The sequence below is a fragment of the Stegostoma tigrinum genome, chromosome 20 (assembly GCF_030684315.1).
Source record: "Stegostoma tigrinum isolate sSteTig4 chromosome 20, sSteTig4.hap1, whole genome shotgun sequence".
In the NCBI taxonomy this organism is placed as follows: domain Eukaryota; kingdom Metazoa; phylum Chordata; class Chondrichthyes; order Orectolobiformes; family Stegostomatidae; genus Stegostoma; species Stegostoma tigrinum.
The window spans coordinates 44,387,350-44,406,998 of record NC_081373.1 but is presented as its reverse complement, the minus strand read 5'-3'; the positions used below and the strand labels follow the sequence as shown (position 1 = coordinate 44,406,998).

Sequence of the window (19,649 nt, the reverse complement as noted above, 5' to 3'; positions counted from 1 at the left end):
CTGATCTAATTACAATAACAATGCACCTCTTAAGGTTTTTAAATCAACTCAATATTGATTATCTTGTCAATTGTATGCTTATTGAGGCTGCAGATCACAAAATAAGCCCAACAAACTTGTGATTTCGTCTATTGCTTGTCTAAGCCAGCCAGGAGCACATGTGCATTTAAAAAAAATTCACTCCTCACCTCGCCTAGGTTCTCTTTTGAGGAAGCCTTGAGTCTTTCTATTTCTTCATCTTTTTGTTTATTACTGGTTATAAGATCTCCCAGCTTCACTTCAAGCTCCTTTACCAAGTTGTCCCTCTCTTTTCGCCATTTCTGCAAATCCTCATCCTTCTCGATGACCTCAGATGTAAGTCTCTCCTTTTAAAACAAAAATCAACTGCTTAAAATACTTGTCATTGCAATTAAATACACAAGTTACATGTATATAGGAAATTTTCGTGCTTACTATTCCCAGAAAACAAATTAGTAGTCACTAATGTCATCAAACGTGACAGCCACTTTTGTTAAGTCTCACCGATAGCAAATGTGATTAACTAAAGATAATTTGTGCAAATTGAGGAGTTACTATTGACTATGTCACTCAGAAATTCTTTAAAATTTTATTATTGAACTCTTTACATCCACCTGATTGGGGAGATAAAGCTTTAGCATAGCATTTTATCAGAGCAGCTCTTTTATTCTTCTATATTGTCCTGAACAATCAACCCAAATTATAGTCTCATGCTGGGACACCTGAACTGACTCAACTGCATGACTCCATTAGAAATTCCCATTAGTTGACAGGAAAAGGGATTTAAAGTGCAATGTAACTTGCTCTTCACCTACAAAGGATGGATGGCACATGCAGGTTAGAATTAAAGATTTGAAGTGGCTCTTGGAAAAGAAAGCTTTCCCCAGTTGCATAGCGTAAGAAGTTAGAAATTAATCCATTGTCAGGAAATAAGCCACTGTCCTTGGTCCAGTGTGCAAACCAACCACTTTTGTTATATGACGCTAAACCTGGCTAGGCAGTTAACAGCAGTAAAAAGGAACAATTTGGCCTGGTCTTTTGTAAAGGCAGAAGTGAAAGTATAGCCATTAAGTTGGACAAAACAGAATTATAGAACAAATTAGCTTCATGAAAAATCATGCAGTAGTGTATCAAAATCCTAGAGTTAACTTTTGTTGGACTACAAAGTCTACAATTCTGTGAATACTGAAAGTCGCATTAGTAGAAGCTGATGTCAAAATTTAGAATGCATTTGATTGTAGGGGAAGCGATGGTGCAATTGTAGTGTACTGGCTAGGTATCCAGAGCTCCAGGTTAATAATTTCGGGACACATGTTGAAATTCCACCACTTTGGATGGCAACATTTAAATTCAAAACCTGGACAAACAATCCACTACAAAGTCTGAACAAAGGAATGAAACCAAAATGGACTATCTGGCATTGACCTGGGCATCAAATGACAACAGCAAACAAAGCTCTGTTAATCCTGCAAAGTCCTCTTTATCGACATCTAGGGGCTTATGCCAAAAATAGCAGAGCTGTCCCATGTACTAGTCAAACAACTGCCTGACAATCATATGCTGAATAAAATCTTACAGAAAAGCTCCCAGATACCATCATCACTGGGTATGTCCTGTCCCACTAGTAGAACAGGTGTATGAGGGGTAGTTGCACAGTGGTATACAGTAAGGAATTGTCCAGAGAGTGTGTCTTCAACATTGACATCAAACCACAATACATCTCATGGAAACAAGTCAAATAAGGAAACCTTCTGCTGTTTAAAATTAGAAGGTCAGAACTGCTCTGTGTTGAAGCACCAAGGGTAACAAGGGTACATAAAGTAAAGTACACTGGGTGGTGGATGTCAACGGCCATCAAGAACGAGTTGATTGCATCTTACAGTTGAGGAACTATCCAGAGAGCAGGTGATAGTTCTATGCAACTTCTTTGAACACCCTCTGAACATCTTTTCAATTTGAAAATCAAACCAAGATGACGCAGTCCTAGAGGACAAAGTTTGTTTTTAGCAGTTGGCAAGGTATGCAGTAAAATTTCTGGCAAGTAAATCTGTTGGCGATTGTATTGATGGCCATTGTCCCCATGATTACTGTATGCAAACATCCCATTTTCACATTGTGGATAACTGCAAATGTTGTGGTGGCACCATGTTAAAATGGGACAGACTATCTAGCAACTAAAGGCTAGGCATTCATGAAACATCCTTCGCTGTCAGCAACAGAATTGTACTTAATCACAGTCTGTAGTCTCATGGCTTGGCATAACCTCATTCTACTTCAACTATTAATCTGGGAGATTAACCCTGGTTCAAGCGAGTATGGTGTGGGCATGCCATCAGCAGTATCAAGCACACCTAAAAATGAGGGCAATCTGATGAAGACAAACAGGACTACTTTTATACTAAACAGTGGATAAAGCATGCAATAAATTAGGACTAAGCAATCTCTCAACTAACAGATGAGGTTTAACCTCTTAAATCCTACCACATCTAGTCATGAACAATCAACAGGAAGAGGGAACTCTAAGTATCTGCATCCTTAACGGATAGGAGAACTGAGCATATTAATACAAAAGGCAAGGCTGAATCATTTGCATCTGAGTTCAGCTGGAGGTGTTGAGCGAATCCATCCTGGTCTCCCAAGGTCCCCTCAGGATCTCAGATGCCAATCTTCAAAATCTTCCACTATCAAAAATAAAGGTGAAGACAATGGCTACTTAAAAGGCTATGGGCTCAGACAACTTTCTGGCAGTAGTACTGAAGCCTTCAACTGCCAGTCCTAGAAAAACTATTCCAGTGCACAGCAACACTAGTATCTACTGGGTGACGTGGAAAATCTCCCAGGTATATCTAATTCATAAAAAGCAAGGCAATACAATTGGGTCAATTACTACTTTATCTACATACTCTCAAATGAGGAAGTAAAAGAGATGGAAGGGACTATCAAGCAGCATTTGAGGCAAAATAGGCTGTTGCTGATGCTCAGATGGGTTCCACCAGTGCCATTTGACTCAACACATCATTAGAGTTGGTCCAAACATGCAGAGGCAAGGATAGAGTGACTGCCCTTAACCTCAAGACAGCATTTGACCATTATAGCATCAAGAAGCCCTAGCAAAACCGGGGTTAAAAAGGGAATTGCAAGGGAAATTCTCTGCTGGGTGAAGTCATACTAACACAAAAGGAAAATGCTTGTGGTTTCCTGGGAGTCAATTAACACAGCCACAGGACATCACTACAGGAGTTCTACAGGGCAGTGTCTTTGTTTGCTTCAATGACCTTCCCTCTGACATGGTGTTCGATGGTGAACATTGAAGGTTTGAGAATGCACAGATACTAAAATCAGCCAGTGCCCAAGGTGAACTGGACAACATCCAGGCTCGCACTGATCAGTGGCAAGTGACATGTGTCACAACAGTACCACAATTATATTGATTCAAGGCGGCAGTTAACCACCACCTGCTTCAGTGCAATTATGGATTGACATATTTCATCAACGAATAAAAAAAAGGAATTTCATGCAAGGTGAAAAAGGATGAAAATCTGCAAACTGCATTCAACACAAGACATTTCAAAAGGTTTACAATACAGCACCTTTAAAATGTTCTCACCACACCTCAAAATGATTGCTTTGATTCAATTTTGTTTCAAACCATATTTTCAACGTGAAACTTGAGACTTTAAATCTTTGAAATAAAATATTTCTTTAAATTTAAAAATGCTGCTTAAAAGTTGCTATAAAAACTATATTCTGTGAATAGTGTAATGAATGCAGACTTCGGAATCGACTTTTGTAGAAATTAAAAAATTTCATTTGGCAATGTCATACAAGTTGATTAAAATCTGAATAAGTTTTCTGTACCATTTCTAATTGTAACTTCGAATAATGCTCTCTTTCTTCTGTCCATTTTCTCATTTCCTTGTTGCGCCGATCTTCAGCTTCCTTTGCTTGTTTAAGGAGCATCATTTTTTCATTTAACCATTTCTTACGATTACATTTCTGCTCATCTTCCAATTCCTAAAAGAATTTAATCCAGTTTCACCAAATTTTAAATGAGTAAATGTTTAAAAATCAGCAAAGCAAGCACAGGGTGATTTGTGAGCACTTTAACATTACAAGAAAGTTTTTATTAAAAAAATCATTAAACGAAACAAGCAACAACATATTTAATTCCTAAATGATCTCATGATTGCAGTGAACAGTGGGGAAAAAAGCCTGAGAGAACAACGCTAAATTTTGCATTATACAACACAAGTTCCCTTAAACTCACCTTAAAACGTGAGATGACTATGTTAGATTTACACAACAGAAATATCAGAGATGCTGAAGACATAATGCAAAAAATTCAGTTAAATTTAATTATTTTTCATGGTAACCATCAGAATGAAACACTGACTAAATCATGTCAGGTGGGGAATAAAGAGAAACAATTCACTTCCACTTCTAGATGACCCTGATAACAGTTATTATATCCAAAGGCACTAACCAACATCCATTACCATGGTATTTCTTTGGAACATGTTCATTTTTTAAAATTTCCCATGTTGGTGTCCAGCTTTGATGAAAAACTATATAGCGTAACTAAATCCTAAAGAATATTACTTGAACATGCATAATGTTACCTCATATACTGGTCATATCTAAATCTATCAAATGATAAAACAATTCTGAAATCCTTTACTCCCCAGGTCAATAATAAACTGAAGCACAAAAACCCCTCTAGTATTGAAAACAATAAATCTTCAATTTTAAATATTCCAAAATACACAGTATTACAATTTACACTAGTGAGATTTCTTCTGAATACTCAAGTTTATGTGAGCTTATTAATATTAACAATATTTGCTTTATAGATTTCCAATATGCAGCATAGTGGCTCAGTGGTTAGCCCTGCAGACACAAAGCACCTGGAAACCAAGTTCAATTCCAGACTCGGATGACTGTGCGTGGAGTTTTCATATTGTCCCCGTGGGTTGGCCATGCTAAATTGCCCGTAGTGTCCATGGATGTGCACATTCGTTTGATTAGCCATGGGAAATGCAGAGTCAAGGGGATTGGGTAAGGGGCGAGTCTGGGTTTGATGCTCTTTGGAGGGGCAGTGTGGACTCAACATATATACATTGTTACAATGGTAATTACAAAAAGAACCCACAAATATATATTCGTGTAAAGTAAACCGAGGACAACAACTGCAGCTATTTCTCCCAGCTGTCAATGCAACCTCAACTGAATACTTGCTTTCATCTCCAAACATGCAGTGTGACAGATAAATGAGTTGAATATTGTTTAATAGAACTCCTATCCATAAATTAGTTCAGAAGGAAAAAAAGAGAAAAAAAGGTTAGAGAAGAAAAGAATGAGTGAAATGAAATGTGATACAGTTAGAGTTTTTCACAACTTCAAGCCATCCCTTAGCTCTTCAAAATGCTTAACTGACTGTAAAATACGCAGTCACTACTGAGAAATGCTGGCAATCAATTACAACTGTAAAGGTCCCGTTAGGTACAGTTTTAGTTCATTCTATCCTAGGGATAAATATCATACAAACACTGGAGAACTCATCTATTCTTATTCAAATAGTGCCATGGGGTCAGATATGTCCACCTGAGCAGCCAGGGCCTCAAGTTTAGTATCACCTAGAAGGCAGAGCAGTCAAAAATGCAGTATATTCATAATAATGACAAACTAATCAGCATCAATGATGTGCTCAAGTCTAGAATAAGAATTGCCTACAAATTTCCACCTCAAGAAATAAACAATGCTGCCACTGATCTAATAATCAGAAAACATACCACCAACTGCTGCTTTAAATCTTCAATTTCTTTCTGAAGTGGTCCAGATTCTGTATGGTGATCTCCACTTGCATTTTTCAACAACTGGCTGTGTTCAAGTGTGTCATACCTCCTCTCAAATTCTTTGGCACACTTTATCCATTTCTCCAATTCTAAAAAGGAAACACAGTTTTAAAACTAACCAAATAATCTGTTAGGTGGCTGTGCAATTCTTTTATTAAAATGCAAAATAAAATGGTATTGTTATAAAAGCTTTAGAATACACAGTCGTCGCCACAGAAGGGCATACAAGCACAAAATCATCTATCAAGAGTCTATTGAGAAAAAGTTTCTGCCAAAATTTTAGATATTTTTTTGAAAATTCTGTCATGGCACTTCACACAATAAAAAAAACAGAGGATTCATCCTGGCTGGTTTAATGCAGTTAAATCTTAGAAGCCCCACTGTTAAGACAGCATGCAACTTGCTCCCCTGTTGGTTACGATTGATGTTTGTTCACCTTGTAGTTGTGCAGCTATTTAAATATAAAAATAGTATCCAAAACAGAGTTTGCACCTTGCGTGCTATTTCATGGGCAACAATCGTAAGTGTAAAACGTTCCTCATACAGGTATAATAGGGCGATTACCTGCATTCAATTCTTCAATCTCTTTCAATTTGGCCTCAAGAGCTTCATCTTGCTCAGCTTGGGTTTGATCTTGTTCAGTCAATGCAATTTTCATATCTTTAATTATTTGTTCTTTTATCTGAAGTTCTTGACGTTAATCAGAAGAGACAGTCAACAATTTCGTTGTAACAGAATTTGAACTCAAATTTTGAAATAACTGTTCAATAATTAGGAGGTAAAAACATTATGCAGTGGTGACTAAACCCGAAAAAGTTTTCAGGATGACAATTGACAATTTAGTGATATAACCTGTACATTAAAAGCTTGAATTTTCCAAAAGTAAAGAAAGAAATTTGCCATGTTTAATAGCAACCTAGTTTATCAACACAAGCTAAAATTTGAATCTATAATAGTAAGATAAAGAAAAGCATACACTTGTCACAGAAATCATTGAAGTCTCCTGCTCTCATTGGTGTGACTGCTCTGAATACGCATGTACAAGTTAAATGTTTTGTTTGTTGAAAAATGGGTAGAAAGTGACAGATCTACTGCCCAGATTTTCTCCAAGCTTAAATGCCGTTTGATTACAAAAGGGTGTTTGAAGTGGAATTTTATGCATGTTGCACTAAAATCTCATGTTAACATTTTGAATAGTAATTTGGCTAGGTTGAGCAGAAATGGAGGAAGTAAAAACACAAAATGAAGGCACGTTAGTAGCAAATAAGTTTATCAACAAGCTTTTAAGCAAACTAGGCTAAAAGCAACACAAGTTTAATACCTCAGCATCGAATGATATTTAATTTGGTCATTCTTGTTCTTTAAATACCTTTGGAAGCTGTTTGCAAAAGTTGTACAGCTTCTTCTGCTTTGCTATCAGTTAACATGAAGCAGGAACCCTGGGTTGCTTGATTTTCTTTGGAACCCTGGATATCAATAAAGCAATACAAATATCAACAGAAATGCTATTCTGCCAAGGACAGCTTGTGTAAAGAAAGAACTAGGTTTAAGAACACAGGATTTCAAATCTGGATGCAATTTAAAACAAAATAAAATTCACTAACAAGTAACAAGCTGCAAAAGAGATAATGACTTTGTGGTGAAGAGATTAAAAAAATTGCATGCTGCTTTTTGAACTCAGTCTTTTATATTTTTAAGCATTTAAAATGATATTAGTTGTTTATCAAGGTAACCTCTGCGACCATGCTGACCTGGTGCTCTTTCACTTGTAGGCTGTTACATTCTTCCAAATTCTTTGTCAATTTCTTTAAAGCAGTGTCCTTTTCATCCAAGGAGATTGTTAATATTTCTATCTTCTTTCTGCAGTCTGCTTCATTATGACATGACTAAAAGCCATAAAACATTAATATTAAAATCTTTTGTATTTGAAAGAACAGCAAAAAGAAAAAGCTACTAAAATGATATGAACATAGAAATAACAACAGATTTACTGCCGATGTTGTTATTGCATAACCAAGGTGGGTAGGTGGGGAATAAATAGATCTGTCAACTTGTATGCCCATGATATATCCACCAAGTAATTGCCAATTTCTGGTTCTCATTTTCTCACATCCTCCCTGTACAACAATGCTGCCACTTCTGGTGGCTGCAAACACAAGTCAACACTGAGTTCTTGCCCTTGACAAATCTGAAAACCTCTAGAAAAAGCAGCATGCAAATGGCTCCTATACATGCTCAATTGACAAACAGAAACAGACAGACAGACAGACAGACAGACAATCTCTATCAGCAGCCTAGTTGGGAACAGTTTTTTTTAAAAAAATTCATCCATGGGATGAGTGCATCACTGGCCAGATCAGCATTTATTACCCATCACCATTCTCCCAGAGGGCAGTTGAGAGTTAACCACGTTGCTGTGGGTCTGGAGTCACACATAGGGGACGAGGTAATTTCCTTCCATAACAAGGGTACTAGTGAACCAGGTGCGTTTTTCTGACAAATCAATAACGCTTTCATGGTCATTAGACTTTAAATTCCTGATTTCTATTGAATTCAAATCATACTATCTGCCATTGTGGGAATTAAACTGTGTCCGCAGAACATTAGCTGGATTAGTAGTCCAGTGATAATAATACTGTCGCCTCCCCATTAGGTCAGGCTTCTGTTCCAATGCATACCCTGGTATTTTTCCAGCCAAGTTCCTCATGTACAAGAAAAAAATAAATTCCAACCTGAGTATTGAAAAGCACAGGAGAATCTTGATAAAACTTTGAAGACTATATGTAGAAGTCTACGAACTGCACAGAAAGCCTTCAAGATTAAGTGAGAGTCATTAAAATCAACATGATACCACAGAAGAGGAAAATATTAGTAGAACAGGAGCTGAAGACCCACAGTAAAATTCGATCACCAGTAAAATAGTGTGGAATCTTTCTGTTAACAGTCAAGCTATGGATTCTTCTAGCCTCGTTTAGCCACTCAGAGTAGCATTTATTAAATAAGCAGTTAGTACCTTCCTAATCTGTTGGATCATCCGCTCTTTAGCTTCAAGCTCCTGAGACATTTGATTCTTCATTCTGTCAAGTTCCTGAACTTTGTTTCTCAGAGAGGTTGACTCCTCACGTTTTGAAGAAATCTGAAAATTTGAAAAATAGCAAGTGGTTTTTTTTCCTAAAGCTAAAGTGAAAGTGGAGGTAAAAGTTAAATTACAAGCAACGTTGCTGAAATTTTCCTGTTCAGGATGGAACAAAGGAATTGCATCAATGCAGAAGTGAGGGAGAATATCTGGTGAGGACTGGAACAAAGTATGCTCTATATATTGTGTGAAAAGATGGCCGTTGCTAGGAGCCACACAGGTTCTCCTTTTTAAATATGGAGAAAGTCAGAGCCAGAAAAGGAGATGTTCCTCAAATGTGAAAAGATTGGCCAGATGGACAGAAAGTATTGCATTGGATAAGGACTGGGCATTCAAGGAAGTTGAGAAACTTGGGCTACTTGGTTGAGAATGGAAGTGTAAAGGGATTCAAGAAAACCCCTCAAAATGTATCAGTTCAAAATTACTAATGTTAAATTGCATCTGTCTACTCAAAGTGACAGCAGTGCTTCTGAAGAGAGAGTGTCTGGGTAATGGAAAAATATGAAGATGGCAGATGAACTGAACAAATGTGTGAGCTCTGAGCTAAAGCAGTGTACACAATCTTGGTCTCTTTAGGGGGTTGGTTAGATGCAATGACTGGGACAGTTTGTTTGCAATACACAGAGTGACACCCACAGCATGGCTTCAATTCCTGTCTTTGTTGAAGCCATCATGAAGGACACTCCTCTGCAACATGCCCCCTGGCCTGAGGTGTAATAACCTCCCAGGTTAAACAACTACCAACTAGTCAACATATTCTGATTGTCAACTTCTTTGTTCAGCTCCATTAAAAAAGGAGATTTTCTGATTAATTCTCATTTAATACTTTCAGTAATCTTTTCTCTTCACAGAAGCCTAATGGTGCAATTCCGGCACTATCTGTTCACATTTCAGGTTTCCAGTATTTATTTTATTTCAAAATCACAGAACTTACCTCCTTCTCTACCTGTTGCATCTGTTTTTTGGCATCTGTATATTTCTCCTTGAGATCACTGTATTCTTCTTCTTTATTTTGCAGGTCAACTGCCAATCTTTGATATTTTGAGGAGACATCAGAGAGCTCACTTCTTAGCCTTTGATACAGCAAGCAAAATTTAAACTTGGTAAGAATAGTTTTAGAAAAAAAAAGGAAAAAGTAAACCTCTGGTAGAACACAGACTAAACCAATGTTTAACTATATATATGTGTTTCCTCACAATACTTGTTATTACAAGGGTAGACAGTTTCCCAAGGATCAATAGAAATTTCAATATCAGCACACATTTAAATGTATAAAGGTGGCCTCGGAATTTGCTTCCATTATCATGTAAGCCACTTGCACATCACTACAGAAGTTGGGAGTTCGTAAATTAACAGCAATTCCACATCAGGTGCTGTTCACAAACCACAAAAAAGGCATCATGTCCACACAAAAAGAATGCTGCGTTGGTAGTGAACTGCAAGAAGGAATCCTCCACACTGTCAGGTAATATTATGGTGGGAATTTGAAGTAAATACAGCAAGTACTAGAGAAATCCAGCTTATGAGAAATGGTTGGTGAGTATGGCAGGCAGTGAGAAAGTAGTTGTGTTTACATTAGCAACTGTCACATGGAGTATATGAGTAATTGTGAATTTTAGGGTATTTGAGTGGGAGTCAGAAAGAAAGAATTACAGATAGAACCAATGTTCAGAACTACAAGTCCAAAGAGCAGGAATTAAAAATGGTCAGATCTGTCTAATAAGTTATCCGAAGAAAACTAGGCAGTGGAATCCGCACAGCAACAGACAGCACACAACAGAACATACTTGAGCAGTTATGGTCTTATAGAACTGGAGAAGCAATCATATGGCTTTACCAGAGATAATGGGAACTGCAGATGCTGGAGAATCCAAGATAACAAAGTGTGGAGCTGGATGAACACAGCAGGCCAGGCAGCATCTCAGGAGCACAAAAGCTAACGTTTTGGGCCTAGACCTTTCAGAGAGGGGGATGGGGAGGGTTCTGAAATAAATAGGGACAGGGGGAGGCAAACTGAAGATGGACAGAGGAGAAGATAGGGGGAAGAGGAGAGTATCAGTGGGGAGGGGATAGGTCAGTCTGGGGAAGACGGACAGGTCAAGGAAGTGGGATGAGGTTGGTAGGTGGGAAATGGAGGTGCGGCTTGAGGTGGGAGGAGGGAATAGGGGAGGGGAAGAACAGGTTAGGGAGGCGGGGACAAGCTGGGCTGGTTTGGTGATGTAGTGGGGGGGGGGGGGAGGGGACGAGCTGGGCTGGTTTTGGGATGCAGTGTGGGGTGGGGGGGAAAAGAGTGGGAGATTTTGAAACTTATGAAGTCCACATTGATACCATTGGGCTGCAGGGTTCCCAGGTGGAATAGGAGTCGCTGTTCCTGCAACCTTCGGGTGGCATCATTGCGGCATTGCAGGAGGCCCATGATGGACATGTTCCGCTCGGTTCACAATATACAATTGCACTTCCCAGGTCGCGAACAATTTTAACTCCCCCTCCCATTCCTTAGATGACATGCCCATCATGGGCCTCCTGCAGTGCCACAATATGCCACCCGAAGGTTGCAGGAACAGCAACTCCTATTCCGCCTGGGAACCTTGCAGCCCAATGGTATCGTTGTGGACTTCACAAGCTTCAAAGTCTCCCCCTCCCCCCCACTGCATCACTAAACCAGCCTAGCTCATCCCCGCCTCCCTAACCTGTTCTTCCTCTCACCTATCCCCTCCTCCCACCTCAAGCCGCACCTCCATTTCCCACCTACCAACCTCATCCCGCCTCCTTGACCTGTCCGTCCTCCCCGGACTGACCTATCCTCTCCTCTCCACCTATCTTCTCCTCTATCCATCTTTGGTCCGCCTCCCCTTCTCTCCCTATTTATTTCAGAACCCTCTCCCCATCCCCCTCTTTGAAGAAGAGTCTAGGCCCGAAACGTCAACTTTTGTGCTCCTGAGATGCTGCTTGGCCTGCTGTGTTCATCCAGCGACACACTTTGTTAACATGGCTTTACCAGACTTGGATTCTCAAATTGTAAAAGTAGCCAAAACACAAAATGGTTCTGGGGACAACGCATTTTATTGTTTGGGCAATGGATCACAATTGAAAGGGTTACCACTTCAGAATACAGTATCACTTCACAATAGGTAGCAGGTAGTTGAAGAGCAACAGGCGCGCAATGGCGGGGGAGGTGGGGGTGGGGGGTGGAAATACTACCATCCTGAGAGATGACAGCAAAAATTTGAAATTCATTAAGCTACCGCTAAATGCCCCATCCTTCTAAAGAACAACCTCTCACCAGAGTCAGATGGTAAATTTGAAATCACAGTTTAAAAGCCTCAATTTAAATTGAGGCTTTAGTGGAGAACAGATGTTATGCATTATTGTTGGAGACTCGATTTTAATGAGGTGCAGATTTGTTCTTTCCACTAGCTTACTTGGTCCCCAGGTCACAACCTCATTTTTGTAGCATTTCCGATATTGACCCAAGGTACACAAAGTTAAAATCATCAATGTACATTGACCAAAAAGAGGAGCACAACACTGACCCAGAACACCATGTCAAAACTATTAATTCCTCATACCCATTTCCAATCCACTAAAATCAACATTTTAATCCATGCTACAACATTTCCTCATACAATGTAGCTCCAGGAAATCTTATGTTATATGTGCCAGTGCAAATTGATCACTATGGCCACTACATCTACAACATTCATCCTATGGAAAAAATTGCATAAAAATTGTCATCATCTCTATATTATTTCAGCACTTAGGATATTGTAACCAAACCATTTCGGGTTCAGCTAAATGTTTCAGAACCAACTTCTGTTTATGTTTGTTTTTATGATTGCTCCATATTTTTTAGCACAATTATGATCATACATCCAGTCTTTAGTGACAAATGATGCAAAATATTAGAATTTACTATAAATTCATCTTCCACAGTCGGACTTTTCCTCCAGCCCTACAATCTAAAAGTTTTTTTTTAAAGTTTTGAGAGACCAAGCACAAAAAGTGTTACAATTTCTTCCACATCTTTGCAAGCCATCTCTCTACACACCTCCAGCAAGCTGCCTGCTGTGATTGGTGCACTGCATTTATTATTGAGCCTAATAGAGACAAACTAGCAGGATAAAAAAACCTATAAAAATCAAAACAGATTCAAATATTAAAGAGAGACAGATGAACTAAGTCAACATTAAGTTTAGATGATTTCAAAAATATTGTGTGAAGAGATTGTAATGCAGTATCAGATATCTGTACTCCTTACCCTCACTAGGCCAAATCAGACATTTTAATGGCTATCTTGTCCAAATAGTGCAGCTAGAATTATGGATAAAAGTAGCTGAACTATCAAGAAAGAAACTTCAAAGCACTTACTGAACCAATTCTAATTGTTTACTTTCCAGTTGTTCTTCCTTCTGGGATAAGGTTTCCTTTAAAACATGCCAATCATTTTGATATTGACTGAATTCTTCATTCAATCTAATTTCTTGCAGTTTCAAGTCACTGACACATTTTTCCAAGTCATGGAATTTCTTTTCTGCTTGTTGCAAATTATTTTGCAAATTTGCAATGATGTTATCTCTCTCTTTCAATTGTTCTTCACATAGAGTTAAATTAACTTCACTTTTTAAGATTTGTAACTCCTGAGCTTTTATTTTATGTTGGTGATCTTCAATTTCTTTGCGAAATTCTGCAATATTTTCTTTGCTTTGTATTAAAGCCTGCATTTTACTTTCAGTTTCTTCAAACTTGTCTTTCCACTGTTGAAGGTGAGCATCCTTCTCTTTAAGCAAATTCTGAGCTGAAGCAGCATTTATTTTTAATTTAGTACATTCAGTTTGCAGATCTGCCATTTGTTTTTTCAAAGCCTCAATACTTAATTTTTGTTCTCGAATTTGAAGGTTTTTTTGGCATGACACCTTTACAATATGCTCACACTCCTTCTGCAGTGTTGCAACGGTTTTGCGAAATTCACCACTGTCTCGTTTTTGCACCATATGTTCTGATGTATCTAGTTCGTGTCTAAGCACAGATACTGGATTCTGTAGCGATTCAAATTCAGTTGTTTCCTTCAGGGATTCTCCAACTGCCCTTTCCAGGAAATCCTGGATGTTTTTCAGATCCATAGCACACAATTCTGATTCCTTCTGTAAGTCATTTAACTTGCTTATTTTATCTTCCAAAGCTTTATTTTGCAGTTCTCTCTGTGTTACTTCATGCCTACCTAACTCTATCTCAAGTTGGAGCTGTTTAGTTTTGTCAGAATGTTGTTCGTTCAATGCCTTCTCAGATTTGAACTCGCATAGCAGTTTTTCGTAATTTGAACTTTGATTTGCATTCTCTTCAGTTAGTTTCAAAATAGTCTCAGCTGAAGAAGCAAGCTCCAATTGAAGGCTCTTGACCTGTTTGTTCAGTCTTTCCCTGGATGTTTGTTCATTGTTGAGTTCCTCTTTGGTTGAAGCCAATTGTCGATCTAAAGACTGTACTTCTCCTTTTAATGTCATTAATGTCCTCTCTTTATGAAGTAGTTCCTTCCTTATTTCATCGGCTTTCTCTTTTAGAGTCTTCACATTGATACAGCCTTTGTAATCTGGACCTACAAAATGAAAAAACAAAATTCTGCATGTTTCTATTTGTTAGATTTTTAATTGTTTGCCACTTAGCAGTCAAACGTATATTAAAACAGGATTTTAGGTTTTAAATTTCAAGAAATACAAAATTTAAGCAGACTTTTCAAAGCCCCCTTTTTTTCAAATGATACAAAATGTACACATTGCTTTCCTTTTGATTTGTATGAAAACTGGTTGGTTAATTAGAGGCCAGAGCCCTAATGAACAAACAAAGGGGTAGAGGGGGTTCATATTTTTGAGTCAAGTGTACCGTGGCAGGATGACAGCATCTCCAAAATTTTGTCAAGCTAGTCCAAAATACAAGTTCTCTCTGTGCATATAGTAAATTATTTCTCAAAAGTGCAATTGTACTAAATCCAAAACCACTATTTTAGGCACAGGTAGAACAGCGACAACATCTTTCAAACTGTGCAAGTTCCAATTAGAGACATATTGCCAGCCTGCTCAGCACTGCAGTAAGTACACAAAAAATGGCCATAAATTTACTATGGCTCTTCCAAAAACAAAAGGCACCATGAAGCCTTTTTTGTTTGGAAGAACCGGTCATCCTGCAAAGAATATTATATTGGAACAAATTTTCTCATATCTGTGATTTTGGAGATTGGGCACAAGTTGAGAAATGCATGCCAGGATCTGGCAAAAGTTTCTGTCATTGATGTTCGTGCTAAAATAGTCCAGTAAGTTTAAACCTGATGGGTTGATGTTCACTGCCCTTCATAACCATCTCTGAAAATCTCAAATGGAGCTCACTATCAAAAACTTGAGCCAGATCATCTGAACTGCCTAAATTCTTATCCTTGACATACCATTTTAGTTAATAGCTGGTCTAACTCTGATCAGCCAGTGCAATTGAACTCAGAACCTTAAAACAATCCCAAATGCCACCCACCTCCCTGCCTGCCCATAAATTTTACCACAACCTGAAATGCCCAGTATAAACAAGATGCACAACAGATGGCATTGTTTATTAGTAGCCAACTGAACTGGGTATGCAAAATTCAAGCAATTAATATTAATGTTTTAATGTATTTGTAGTAGAACACAAGTCCACAAATTGTGTATGTTGTCAAGAAGTAGAATTTACAGACCTGTATTCATAAATTTACTAAAAGCTTTGCTGCTCTTTGACCAGAAAAGTCTAGGAACTTCTCTAGTATCATTCCTTTGTACCAACCTACATCATATCATTTCAATAGAAGGGAAAGTGGTACCTTTCTTGGAAGGCAGCTGGACTTTCCTTTCAAAGGTACTACCAAAATTACATTTTCTACTAGTAGTTGAAGGATTTTTCACCAGTTCTACGCTCATATCTTCAGTACTGCTACCCATTTCCAATATTTCTTGAATGTCTTCAATAGTTGCATCCTAGGAGGAAAAAAAAGCGTTATCATGTGCAATTGTTTTTAATACTTTGGAAGCTAGATTTTTATACCATTTTCGTAAATAAAAAAATAAGGTAATGTACGAGTAAGTCTTGAATGGAAATTTGATGTAAGTAAAAAATGCCCAATTGTAAAATTGCACCTTGGGTTATGGCTGTAACAAAGTAAGCAGCCACAATGGAATAATTTAACAAAATAGGAATTTCTAAACTCATTATGAAAGAGAGAGAGGCAGGTGTGGATTTGTCAAAAAAGGACCACACTTAAACAGTCTATAAAACTTTCTCTATGAGACAAAGTACTAGAGAGTATCCTAAAAGGAAAGTGCAAATGACCCATCTGGGAAAAAACGAGGGAGTTAGCACAACATTTCAAGAAAAAATGGAGATTAAAAAGGAGACATGTGGGGTTTGGGGGAGGAGGGTTAAAAATTCTGAATGGAGTCAATTTTTAAAATCTTATACAGCAAGGGCTCCATAACTTTCAATGAGTTGTCAAATCTTTTCATAAAATCACTTTCTTGGCAAACTAGGCTGCCTTGAAAAACATATTCCCATGATATGTAAGATTACACCATATTCAAAGAACAACTCCTTGTATTTGTGTATGGCTGCTCACATTTGAGGGGTTTACTAGAGAGAATTTATTAAATAAAAATATGTAATAATAGTAGAGAAATTAATAAAATCAAGTGCATTCAAGGAATCTGAATGAAAAGCAAATGAAGTTTTTTTTCTAAATGATGCAGGTAGGGAGATGAAGAACAAGCCTGTAAGCCATACGGATAGCAGCTAACCGAGGAGGAATAATGGAGGTAAACTATCAGATAAACGAATGAGTTTGAGTACCAATGGGTAGCACAAAATAACAAAAGCAATCTATAGAAAAGATGCCAGGGCACAAGTAGGCAGTATTATTTTGAACATAATTCTTTCATGATTGCAACAGTGAAAATGAAAAGAATCTTGATTTAGAACTAAATAGCAGTCAAATTTGACACCAATGGATGTAGCACAATAGCAGTTACATGGTTGGTAAAGTTAGAAGAAGATACAGAAGCTAAAGAAAGGCTTCAGTTTTCCCTCAGGAGCAAATCTCAATTCATCCAAAGATTATATCATGCCATAAGGAGAGCTCAGTGCTGTGTTGGTATCAAAAAAGGAGTCAGAAAAATCCATAGAGTGTTATTTAAAATTTTATCTGTGAAATCAGTCATAATTAATGTCATTATGCTCTAAACATAAATCCAAATAGAAGAAGAGACCAAAGGCTCTTAAAACAACAGGAACTAAGGACTTGGTGGTTAAAAACAAAAAGAGGCAAAGTCTTAAGACAAATAATCATACAGTGCTAGAAAAAAAACAGGCTCTGCTTTCCAGTGTTGGCTCAATTGCATCCCTGGCAATATTTTCTCTACAAACAGTAGCAAGGATGAGAAAGTGCTAAACCCCTGAACAACCATGGCTGGCATTCATAACCACTTTGACCCTTATCCTACTTCCTGAAACAACAAATAGGAGAGAGAGAGAGAGAGAGAGAGAGAGAGAGAGAGAGAGAGAGAGAGAGAGAGAGAGAGAGAGAGAGATATATTAAAAGCAGAAAAGAAAATAAAAAGGAATAGAAAAAAAGTGTAAAATGAAAAAGTAATGAGACGACAGAGTTACTCAAAATTGAAACAAATTCAATACTTTTCACTTTAAAATTTTATTTTGAACCCTTAATTTGAAGGTTTAGAGTTTTCACTTTGCTGAACTATTAATTTGCTTGTCAATTTTAATTCCCAAGAAGGTACCATTTCAAACTTACATAACTTTCAATTCGTTCTCCGTAACTTGCAAGCAGATTTTTCATTTTATTCAGATCAGCATCCTTGAGCTCCAAATAGTTTTTCAAGCATTGGATCTCTTCATTCTGTTTTTTGAGTAAAAGAATATCAAAATAGGATTACATAAAGGATGTTTTCTTCCGATAGGTAATGAAATAAAGCACCACTGCAATCAGGATTACTTAGATTATTAGTACTGGGTTAAGTGTTACAGTCTGGTCACAGCAGTCCAGAATACTTGTTGTTTACTTCAAACTTTGCTTGCTGCTAAAAGAATAAGAACGAGGAAAGAGGAAAGAGAAATAAAAAGAAACTGACCCTTGATGGATATGCTCACTTGATTTTATGGAGTGCAGATAGTTTAGAACATTTAAACAGTAAGTAATTAATATCCTTGGTAAAAGCAGTTTGAAGCCTCAATTTGTAGACGATGTAAAAATGTAACTGATAAGGTTTTAAAAATTATAGCAAATCAACGAAAATAGAGATTCCTAAGAATAGGGAAGAAAAGGGGCAAAGCTAGATCATTCAGTCCCTCGAACTTGCCCAGCCCTTTAGGATCAACCTGACTTTCTGCTTTAACACCACTTTTCTGCTAGTGCCCACTCTCCAAAATTTAATTTCCTGGGATACCAGAAATCTGTCTCAGCCTTAAAGAGATTCAATGATAGAACACCCACAACATGTTTCGGTCAGCAATTTCAGAGACAGTCAAGAAATTTCTCATCTCAGTCCTAAATAAATCAGTCCTTTATCTTGCTCATGCTCTATATATAAAAAAGTTCTCACTATCAAGTAACTTCAGAATCTGGAATATTTTGAAGAAAACTTCTTTTCCATTTTACTAAACTCTAGAATGTAGTCTCAAATTTAATCACTTCAAAAGTGATGAAAGGCTGAATATCCTCACACTTCACAAGGTAATCCTAAAGCAACAATGTTGCTTTAGCACACAACCTAATACTCCATGCAGCCTCTGCCCTCTCTAACTGGCAATCCCAGCTAGGTTCGAGAAACTCTGAAATTTGGTCCTACCTTGGCTGACAGTGGAACAGAGCTATCAGTAGTCTTTGTTTATGCTGTAGTGAGATAATTGTATCGACAATATCTAGTATCAAAATGTAGTCACAGGATATTAAAATTGCACATGCAAGTGGTTGTACTAGTCATATTTAAGAAAGAATATTCATGTTCCACTTTGTACCCTTGAAGTTTTACTTATTAGTTACCCCAAACAAGCCATGCACAGATCCTTCACCTCACTGCTTTCAAATAAAAAAGGAGGAACCTAAAGCAATCATTCTGGATGTGAGTTTGCTCACCGAGCTGGAAGGTTAGTTCAGACATTTTGTCACTTTTTTTTAATTTGAAAAAATATACTTTATTCATAAGATGTACAAAAAATAAAACATTTATACACCTACCCAGTCATGCAAGCCAGTCCGGGTTACCCAGGGGGTACGTACACCAACTAAAGGAAAAAAAACAAAACAAAGAAGAAAAAAAAACAAAGCAAAGAAAATACCCCGGCAGTCGTCTCCCCGCACAGTCCCCGTTGGCCCCCTGACCAGTTGGGGAAGGCGCCAGCTGGGCCCAGTTACCAGATAGGGCCCTTTTTTTAACTATTCTGGACAAGGGGTTTCATACGGTGGTCTTTCCCCACCGCGCCTTGGCGGCAGCTGCCCCAAGCTTTAGCGCGTCCCTCAGCACGTAGTCCTGGACCTTGGAGTGTGCCAGTCTGCAACATTCGGTTGGGGTCAGTTCTTTCAGCTGTCAGACCAGCAAGTTGCAGGCAGACCAAAGACCGTCTTT

The 19,649-nt window shown here is 37.9% G+C and overlaps 1 protein-coding gene across 2 annotated transcripts in view; it reads right to left on the bottom strand.

Moving 5' to 3' along the window:
* The window catches only part of kif20bb (kinesin family member 20Bb), an 87,201-nt gene that overhangs the window by 18,052 nt on the left and 49,500 nt on the right, over positions 1–19,649 (bottom strand). For both annotated transcript variants that reach the window (XM_048550618.2, XM_048550620.2), the window contains exons 18-28: positions 17,819–17,923; positions 15,842–15,995; positions 13,375–14,596; positions 9,941–10,079; positions 8,884–9,006; positions 7,622–7,756; positions 7,240–7,336; positions 6,435–6,560; positions 5,808–5,959; positions 3,877–4,032; positions 189–365 (exon numbers count right to left, since the gene is read on the bottom strand). In XM_048550618.2, coding sequence (XP_048406575.2) covers positions 189–365; positions 3,877–4,032; positions 5,808–5,959; positions 6,435–6,560; positions 7,240–7,336; positions 7,622–7,756; positions 8,884–9,006; positions 9,941–10,079; positions 13,375–14,596; positions 15,842–15,995; positions 17,819–17,923 — 2,586 coding nt within the window. The remainder of the gene's footprint in view (positions 1–188; positions 366–3,876; positions 4,033–5,807; positions 5,960–6,434; positions 6,561–7,239; positions 7,337–7,621; positions 7,757–8,883; positions 9,007–9,940; positions 10,080–13,374; positions 14,597–15,841; positions 15,996–17,818; positions 17,924–19,649) is intronic.